The 10,467-nt window shown below is 34.9% G+C and overlaps 1 protein-coding gene across 1 annotated transcript in view; it reads right to left on the bottom strand.

Annotated features, from left to right (window-relative positions):
* Window positions 1-3,686: 3,686 nt before the first annotated feature.
* The window catches only part of TTC6 (tetratricopeptide repeat domain 6), a 54,889-nt gene continuing 48,108 nt past the window's right edge, over window positions 3,687-10,467 (bottom strand). The window contains exons 24-28 of the mRNA XM_030452483.1: window positions 9,660-9,870; window positions 6,591-6,743; window positions 6,221-6,391; window positions 4,887-5,112; window positions 3,687-3,823 (exon numbers count right to left, since the gene is read on the bottom strand). Of these exons, the coding sequence (XP_030308343.1) occupies window positions 3,687-3,823; window positions 4,887-5,112; window positions 6,221-6,391; window positions 6,591-6,743; window positions 9,660-9,870 (898 nt within the window). The remainder of the gene's footprint in view (window positions 3,824-4,886; window positions 5,113-6,220; window positions 6,392-6,590; window positions 6,744-9,659; window positions 9,871-10,467) is intronic.

Here is a 10,467-nt window from a genome sequence, read left to right as displayed (position 1 = left end):
GAAAGAAGCACTATTTTACAAAATAATTCCACCTAATTTTAAAAATCTTTAGAAAATAAAAAATTTCTATTAGGTGAGACAGAAGCATTTGAAAAAGAAAAGGAGTCGATAATTTTTCAAAGAAAGCAGCAAGTTTTAATAATTCAACTTAAAATTCACATTCTGTGTTTTATTGTGCAAATAAAGTGCACCTCTACTGCATATTTTCTTTTAAAAATTCTCCTGTGGCCCCGAAATTGTGAATGAGAATGATGCTAAATGATGAAAATGGAAATACCATGGGACAGCACCCATTTCCTAAGCATTGTATAACAGATGAAAACCTTTAAAAATCCAACTCCATGCAGCCAATTTATAAGCATTCAGTTTTTAAGGATTAAAAAAACAGATTTACACCATCCAGAATAAAAACATTATAAGCAGAAGGGAGATTACAATAGCCTGCATTATTTAAATCAAGTCACTCCATCAATAGGGAGTCATAACTGATTGCGTTTGGTTTCAGTTTTTAAGTGAGAATATAAAAATCTTTTAAGTCTCTATTTGTTTGATGTGCAAGAAGGGTTAAACTAAAGAAAATGTAGAGTGAATATTGCAAGAAAGGCATCCAAGGGAAAGGTGTGACCTCTTTTCACTCTGATCTAAGTTTGATGATGCACTATACATGATGAGGGTACCACTACTGCACAACCCATCAGTGGGTAATTCATAAGGAGGTCAAAGAAAGGAAAAGGCCAAAGAATCATGCATAATTTAGCAATGTCATCAATAAGCAATTCTTCAGATAATAAAAAAGAGCACTGCAAAAGGCATGTGGAGAAGGAGAAAAGGAACAAAAATGCTGTCAACACCATCTTGCAAGCAAACTTTGACTTTGTGTGTGTACAGGAAACTAAGAAAATAATTGTCCAGTTTGCATCAACAACGATGATAATCATGCATTAAAATACAGACACATGTACACTTATACTTTGGTATAAGCTTGATACGCTGATGAAACCACAAAAATAAATACAGTAAATAAGTAAGAAAAAAGAGCAAGAAGGCAAATGCAGTAAATATTTATTCAATCACCTTGAACTTCACAAACAATACGATGAAAGGAAATTGCCTCAAGTTATGCCAGGGGAGGTTTAGGTTGGATATTAGGAAAAAATTATTCACAGAAAGGGTTATCAAGGATTGGAGCAGGCTGAATTATTTGAGACACCACCCCCAGAGATATTCAAAAGACCTGTAGATGTGGTGCTTAGAGATATGATTTAGTGGTGCAGTAGATTTGGCAGTGTTAGGTTAATGGTTGGACTCAGTGATCTCAAAGGTCTTTTCCAACCTAAATGATTCTATGATTCTTTGAAACTTATCTTTAGTAAGACAACAATAAACATTAAAGACACAAAAGCAAAACTTCACAAAGAGTGAAACTCTTTACAGAAACTTGTAGCTACAATGGTGCTAATCAGACTTAAGACAATTATTCTCCTTCTTGAATTCTGTAATGGTCACAAAGAAATTCTACCAGAATTTTTAAATTATAGTTATAAGAGATGTGAAAATGAATACTTTTAAAATCTATTACTAGAAATTCAGATTTCAAATTACTGGAGAACAGAAAAGCAAAATTGCTCTTTGATCATCCTGTGGTCATATATATTTTAATTTAATTTTAGGAAAAAACTGTCATTCCAAACAGATTTCTAGTAAGTAATACTGTAATATATAATACTAGACAGAAATATTAATGTGCAATATTATACAAGGTTTGGAAAGATTTTAATTTATTGTTTATATCTCTAAAAGTTCATTTTTAAACATCATAGACACTAATAATGAATAATTAAAAACAAAGTACAGATTTTTTTTAAATTTCTAACTTCTATACATTAACGATAATGCATCTATTCCAGTCAACCTTATTATAACAGATCTTGCAAGTGCAATCTCATTAAGGTAGATATTAAAGAAGATAAGGGGATAGTCAAGGAGAGTGGGGATGGAGTCAAATGCTTTACTGTGTTGCCAGCTTTTAGCTGTGATATTCTGTAATTCCTTTCCACCACACTTGCTTTTTAGCCCAAATATAAGGTGACAAGCATAGTAATTTTTACAATTTAATGTTATTATTACAAATGAAACTATTTAAACAAAACAAAGCTAAAATTCCAGTCACTGTCTATCACATTGGCTAAGTATATAATACATAGGTGTGCAAGAACATATTTTTTATAGAAATAGTGGATAGCAATGCATTATGTACTCAGAGAAAATAAACTGCAGTTCTTTGAGACAAAGAAATAATTATTTTTTTTTACTTTCATCTGAAAGCTCATAAATTTAAAAATCACTTAACTCCAGGAGTACCAAAAAGGTCAGTTATAAAGTAAATGGACCAGTATAAACCTTTAGATTATACTAATTTATACTTTACTAATTTATACTTTAATTTATACTTTTATATAAAGTAGATTATTCAATTTTGGTTCTATTCTGGATTATTCTCTACTATCTAGAGATTATTCCACACAGAGAACATTAGATAGCTACAGACACATCAGCAGCTGTTAGGTCTTTTTTGTGAAGTTGCTTCTAACTTTTTTTCCTTTTCTTTGTGTCTTTTTTCAAGAGGAAAATTGATGGCACTTTACATCTAAACCAAATTGAAATTAAACATACAATTCCTATACCACTGGGATTATGCACTGGCTTCCCATTTGTACCTTAAGAAATCTTTCCGCTGTCTCAAACCACAGAACTGTTTACATGCTGAATAAGACCTTCAGGTTCCTTCTTTTTATCTTTTCTGAGACAAAAACATCTGTTTTTCTTCCTTTTGCTGTCTTCACCATACTATGTCAAACGTGAGTTCTTAATTTAATACATGGGTAAGGCCTGACAATTTTAAAATTTTGGTCATGTAGATTCACATTTCATTCTCCATGTTTAGGTGAAAGCCAGTTGTTAAGCCCTTTCTTCCAAATCAGAACAAAATCTTATGACCTATTATTTACACATTTTTATCTGTATCTTCAGGCTGGCACAGTGCAATACATTTAAGCAGAAGCAAGCTCAACTTTTTACTCACAAATTCAATCATTTCCTGAAATTTCAGTTCTTGGAGTAGTTCTCATACACTGCATCAGTTGGTCCTTGCATAATGGCTTTCCCCTACCATGTGACTGAAGGAGAAGAGGAAATCTTGTGAAGAAGTGTAGAAGGAAGATCAGGAAATGAGACCTAGTTAGCAGTCACAAGCATTTGGTATCCATTTTAGGATTACTTCTCAGATGGTCCAGTTGACATATAATCAGCATCATCGAAAGCATTTATATTTGGGGGAAGGAAGGAATATAGCCTCTTTTATCCTTCTATAACCAATACGGTTGACATTTTTTGCCTATAAATTCCTTTTCTATGCCCTTGATTATGCACACAAAACAATCAGTTATCTCTTGAAACTAACAAATTAATAACAATCTAACTTGCAAAAATTGAATTCTTAAATTACTTTGGTAGTTTTGTACCATCAAGGTGATTATATTACTTAAGAGAACAAAACGTGTGTAGACTATTAAAAAATTAAGATATTTTTTCTTTTTTTTTCTTGCATGTTGAGCTTCTTCTAATTGAAGCCATCTGTCTGAGAAATCTGTAAACAGAAACCAACTGGCATGAGAACTGGTATCTTTTCACATTGAATGAGTTTGATCTTGAATGCTGATTGCTTGTCTGTAGTCTTCTACAGCCTCTTTATTGAAACCCAATTTACCACGAATATCAGCTCTAAATTTATACATCAAGGCATTGTTAGGCTGAATTGACAATGCTGCAAAAATAAGAAACAGAATGTTAGGTTCTTTTTTTAACATTATCATATTAACATAAAGAGAAGCAGAGTCGAAAATCTTTTTCCAGTGCTCAAATTCTTCTCCTTTCACAAGAGAAATTGAAACTTAGCATCTCCTGCAAATTTACTGGGGGTGCACTCAATCCCTTCCTCCAGATCACTCATAAAGATATTAAACAGAGTCCTGAGGAACTCCACTTGTGACCAGCTGCCAACTGGATTTAACCCCATTCATCACAACTCTTTGAGCCGGGCATCCAGACAGTTTTTACTCAACAAAGCATAGAAGCATCCAAGCCATGAGCAGCCAGTCTCCCCAGAAGGATGCTGTGGGAAACTATGCAAAATGCTTTACTAAAGTCTAGGTAGAAAACGTTCACATTATTATAAAATTAATACAAACAAAACATTGCTTTATTTACTGGAACAAGTATTCAGAGTTGCTGAATCTCATGATAGCAGGAAGGACGGAAATAACAAGTAATAGAGCCAACCTGTTTTGAAACAAAATGAAAGATTTGTTTTTCATAAAGATCTGGATAAAAGTTGGTTTCAGCTCTATGAACCATGTCTATTCCCAACTGAAAAGCTTATAGAAGCCAAACAACGTTTCAAATCTTCTTCTACAAAGAGCATGTTGATTAAATTTTGTGTTTATATATAAAACAAGCAACCTGAATGCTGTTTTCTAGGCACCTAGATATCATAACGCACACACAAATACACAGAACATTTTCAGTCTTGTTAACTATAACACTTTCACATTACTACTTGCCACAATTTCATTTAGAATGGGGTTCTATTCTGCTGCTCATGGCAAACATTGTATGAAACAGTTTCTATTCTAATTTGCATTATTAGAAGTCTCCCAGTTTTGGGAACCCATTTTTAATCACATCATAATATATGATCAAATTGAGTGGAAAATATGCTAGCAAAAACACTGACATAATTCTGAATTATTTAATACAGCCAAGTAATTTGTTATCATATTCATTAGTAGGATACCAAACATAATCATTAATGGGTAAATAAAGATTACCTGTTGAAATGTCTTTCTCAGCTAGTTTATATTGCTTTAATCCATTATAGAAGTTGGCCCTGTTAAAATACACTTCTGCAGAGAATGGGCAAAGACAAATTGCCTTCTCAAAGTCTTCTTTTGCTTCTTCAATATTGTTTAGTAAAGTATTTGTAATGGCACGATTCATAATAGCAGATTCATTTCTTGGGTCAAGTTGTAATACCTTGGAATAATAGCAATGAGCCTACAAAACACATGAATAGAAGACAAAGTATACGTTTAATTTGAGAAAACGGCTTATGTACAACTTGTAAACTCCAGTTTGCTTCTCTAAGCCATTAACATTCTTAAAGCTTATCTCATTCTGTTTAATGTTCTTTGTGCCTAGAAAAGAGACACAGTACCAGCATGTTTATCCACAAATAGTTCACATGCCACCCAGACTTTTGAAAAAAGAAAAGCTGTTTAGGCTGAACTGTAATTACACAACAGAAGAAATAAGCTACAGAGGGAGGTCAATTTGAATTAACAGACAACAGTTTTTAATGCAACATGTATTCTTTAACTTCTTTCTTCATAATCAGACAACCTCTGTGAGACAGGGTAAGGAGTCACAGAAACACATTAAAGAGGAAGAACTGTGTATGCAAGTCCAGTCACAGAAGAATTATACTTGATGCATAAGAAAAGAGATTTCATGCTCACACAAGCCTTGCCGAGCCGCAGAAATCCAATCCAATAAAAGCCTAAGCCTAAGTCCAGGAAGCGTTATTGGAAAAAATCATTGCCAGGGCCTCCTCACACAGAGAAAAATTCAATGGTCCTTGCCTTCAAACAGATCTCAAATTTACAAGAGGCATCTCAGTACCCAGCTCTTCTTCATTTGAAGATATGCACTGAATTTAAGCAGAAATGAGCTGATGCAAAACTCTATAAGTTGCGGTGGTAGCAGGAGGAAGATTTGACTTCTTGATTGAAGTACATTAGCATGAGATTCTTTTAATTCTTCTTGCCATGATGCTATAGCGAATCTGGACAAGTTATTAAATGTATGGGGTATAGGCTGGAGGGCAGTTGCTGGATCACTGGTAGGATTTTGGTATCTCATTTATTTACAAATTGTTGTGTAGTATATCCTTGCTATCATGATTCTCAATTCATTCATGTCAATGATAAAATATATAGTAGTAATGCAATTATTATTTATTAATTATTGCAAATTATTTAATATTCTGGTAAAGAACTATGAAATTCCATGTAAGAAAGCTTCATATAAAGGTAGCTTTTACACCAACAGTACTTATTCAAGGAAAAAAACCTGAAGACAGTATAGAGACAGACAGTAGACTTACTTGCGAAAACTGCCGATTACAGAAGTACAGATTTGCTGCATTTAAATAGGCTAATGCATAGTTGGGGTCAACAGAAATTGCTTGTTGATAGTCCTTCATGGCACAGGATGGATATCCCATTACCTGATTGATAACACCCCGATTTGTTAGCCGCAGAGCAGTGGTAGTGAGCTGAAAGAAAACAGATGATGCATTCTGACTCAGGGGAAATGCCCACTTCTACAGTAATTTACTCTGTTTTTCAAATATGTATTTACTTCAAAGAAAAACTGAATTGCACCTTCTAATCTGAATTGGCAACTATGCATGTACAGTAATGGTTGGCTTCATAGCAATAGGCTGATTTTAGCAAAATCACTTTAACATTCACCTTTAATGCAGCATTTGTATCTTGAAATGCAGCAAAAGCTTCACCCATTTGAAGACAGACAGAAGCTCGTCCATCATATGCAGCACTGCATTTTGGGTCAATGCAAATGGCAACTGTAAACTGGCTCCAAGCTTTCTGAAGTTTTCCAACAGCCTAAAATTAATTGCAATGTAACTACAATAAGAAATCTAAGAAATGTCAAACATACTGATGGCCTCACTTTAAAAAAATTACATCAGAGAATGGAACCATGCTTATATTTACAAATGCAGTTAACTAAATTACATTAAAAAATAACTAAAATATCTTGTTAATTATGCAATACTATTTTTTAACTATGTAATATATCTGTCACAATGGTTTTAGCTGCAAGTATTTCCTCTTCTGTATTACTCAATCAGAATGGCTGAGTTTGGAAGGGGTCACTGGAGACTACCTAGGCCAACCCCTCTGCTCAAGGCAGGGTCAGTTAGATCAAGTTGCCCAGGGCTATGTACAGTCAAGATTTTGGACATCTCCAAGGATGCATAATCACTGTGCACAGTCTGTTCCAGTGTTCATTACCACAGTGCAAAAAAGGGGAAAAGAAATCTTATGTTTAAATGGAATTTCCTGTACCCATTATTTCCTGTCCTCCCACTGGGCATCATAAAAAGCCAGGATCTACTTTCTTTTTACTCTCAATGGCAACACAACCATTTGGTGTATCAATCATTCCTCCCAATTTTTTATGATTTGCAAACTTCCTGAAAATGCACTCTGTTCCCATCATCCAGTTCATTAATGAAGATGTTAAACAGTACTGGGCCCATTACTGTCCCCTGGGGTCAGTGACTGGCCTCTATCTGGACTTTATAGTACTAATAATGACCCTCCAAGCCTGACAGTTGAGTCTGGTTTCAAAATTTGCTTGCTTTGGGCTAGATTCACATGCTCGGGCTAGATAACTGTCTGATTCATTGATTACTGTTTCAACAAAAGATTTGCCTAGTGACTATAGCCAAGAATCAAACCTCAACATCAGGAAATGATGCCTGCAGCAGGGAGGTTGGAACTAGATGAAATTTAAGGTCCCTTCCAACTCAAAGTATTCTGTGATTCTGTGATACTTCACCAGAATTTCTATGAAAACCTTATGAAAGGTTACTGAAAGCTTTACTAAAGTCAAGATATACAACATTCACTGCATCCCTCTTATCCACCAAACTAATAATTTCATCATAGAAGGCTACCAGATTGGTTATGCATAATTTCTCCTTCATAAATTCATGCTGAGTGCTTCCAATAACCTTGTAATAATTCAAGTGATTAAAAATAGTTTACAGAATTATTTGCTCCACCATTCCTCCAGGGAAGTAAAGCTGATCTGTCCGTAAATGTCCAGATCCTCCTTCTTGCCATTTTTGAAGAATGACATTTACTTTCTTCCATCTTTAGGAACCTCTACCAATTGCCATGACCTTTCAAAGATAATTAAGAGTGGCCTTGCAATGATGTTGACTAGCTCCTCCACACCCATGGATATATTCCATTAGGTCCCATAGCCTTGTGTATGTCCATTTTGTTTAATGTTCTTTAGCCTGGTCCTTCTCCATCAAAGTCTTCCTTGCTCTGGACTTTCCCACTGCTCCTGGAATTCCTGAAAGCCAATCTTACTAGTGAAGAAGACTAGTAAGGACTAGGGTGAAGAGAGCATTGAGTACCTCTGCCTTCTGCATGTGCTTTGGCACCAGATCCCCAGTTACATTCAGCAGCAGACCCATATTTGCCCAGCTTTTCCATTTGCTACTGATATACTTGTAGAAGCCTTTCTTGCTGCTCATCCCATCCCTTGGCAGATTAAAACTCCAGATGAGCTTGTGATCTGAGGATTTATATATATATATTGTCCTTCAGAGAGCAATAGAACTAAACCACTAGGTTGCTTAGCAAAAGTACCTCCCATTCATGGTCAAATGGAAGTCTGGCATACTGTACCTCATAAAGGACTTAGCACAGTCAAGAAAGTGCTTAATTCTGGGCAAGCAAGCCACTTGGGACTACAGGCAAAATTTTATCTAATATATGGATAAATTAAGCAAACGTGGAAAGCTAATAATATCATTCTCCACATCAAAATACTTTTCCATGTGTCTACGTTTGAATCCCAGAAAGTATAACCGGGCTAAATAGAAGGCATCTAATGAGATTTAGGTGTTAAATTAAGCATTTGCTACTATATGAACTTTATGGCTTGCCTCCTGCCCCAAAGATTCCTAATTCCTACTTATTCAGCAACGTAATTACTGCAGGCACAGTGCTTCTTACTCTAATGTACTAAAAAGTACATTACTCTTGCACAGTACTTTCCAAAACACTGTGGAAGCATTAGTTAGAATTCAGGTGTATTGGCAAAGCTATAAAAAGAAACTGGCATGACACCTATGCAAGACCACTTGACACAGGCTACTAACATTAGTCCCTCATTTTTCCAGGTAACAAATAATCAAGATTTGTGAAAGTTCAAGACATCTCAGCAACTGGATATAGTAAAGCACAGTAACCAAATGACAGATATTAGATACAAACAAAAATGGTCAAGTTACACCCTTCTATCCCTTTGATAGAATTTCATTTTCTATTTAGTTAGGCAGTTTTCAGACCCCATAAAGCTTTTATCAAGAGATTTTAGCAGATTTGCTAACTGTAAACTGGACAGTTAGGACACACAAGATTTTGAGTTACACAGATCTGTCAGTACTTTGGCTGCTTTTTACTTCAGTAAACAACTCATCCACGCAAAACATGCCAATTCTTCATGTTAGTTTATTTATACATACAAATCAAATGAGTTCCTTGATATGCCATTATTCAAGAGCAGAACTCCAAGAACACTGAGCACAAATGGGAAAAGAAAATAATGGTCTATCCATTTACTTAAAAATAATTAAGATGCTTAAGGCTTGTCTTAAGTACCTGGAATAGTTTATGTTCATTAAAATTAGCTCATGCATGTAATAGTATGCATACAAGACTGATGTAATTTTGTTTAATTCAAATTAGCATTAGCAATGAATTATTGTATGTTACCTCCAAGTTGTATCCTAAGCAAATTCTGGCTTCTATACACAATGGATTCAGGTGAATTGTTCTTGAGAAATCTTTCTGTGCTTGTTTACAACCAGCTTCATGGCCACTTTCCATGTACAACTTTCCTCGTGCAACATAGGCATCCACAGAAAGAGGATCTAGTTTGAGAACCTTGTCAAATGATCTTACAGCTTCTTCAAATTCATGAAGTCTAAAAATAGAGATGGCAATATTTTCTGTTCAAAAATTCTATATTAAAAAATGTCTCAGTTTAGGAGCTGAGCAGCAAATACATAGTGCCCATCAAAAGTATTTCAGTTCTGACTGAGTGGGACATTTTTTTTTGACTTTTCTTTAGCCTTGCAGACCTCGTTTGAATATCTTGACATGAGAAGTAAACAGGAAAACTCTCACTAACTTCTGCTGACCACATTTTCACCTTTTCAACAGCTGTACTCAGCAGAGAGACTGAGTCATTCATGCTGTTCAAAAGCCATGAGCAAACACGTTTAACATACCTGAACTGTCTATGAATGTTAGAAGCTTTATGCAAAAATCAAAAACCTTAACATATCAAAATACAAAATCATTTTACCAAGATGATATTGAAAGATGTCTGAATATAAACTGCCTGCATACCTGAAGCACAGCGTGACTTGTCTACTGAGAGGAAAGCTTAAATACATTCAGCTAACAAATAACCTCAGTGGTTGTAAATCAAATGGATTTTAATAGTACACTTGTTGGAAAAAAAATGGGAGTCCGATTCCAGTGGTCTTGATAGGCAGCCATGTGGTTAGAGACTGCA

The sequence above is a fragment of the Calypte anna genome, chromosome 5A, assembly GCF_003957555.1.
Source record: "Calypte anna isolate BGI_N300 chromosome 5A, bCalAnn1_v1.p, whole genome shotgun sequence".
In the NCBI taxonomy this organism is placed as follows: domain Eukaryota; kingdom Metazoa; phylum Chordata; class Aves; order Apodiformes; family Trochilidae; genus Calypte; species Calypte anna.
This window is presented reverse-complemented; position numbering and strand designations above follow the sequence as displayed.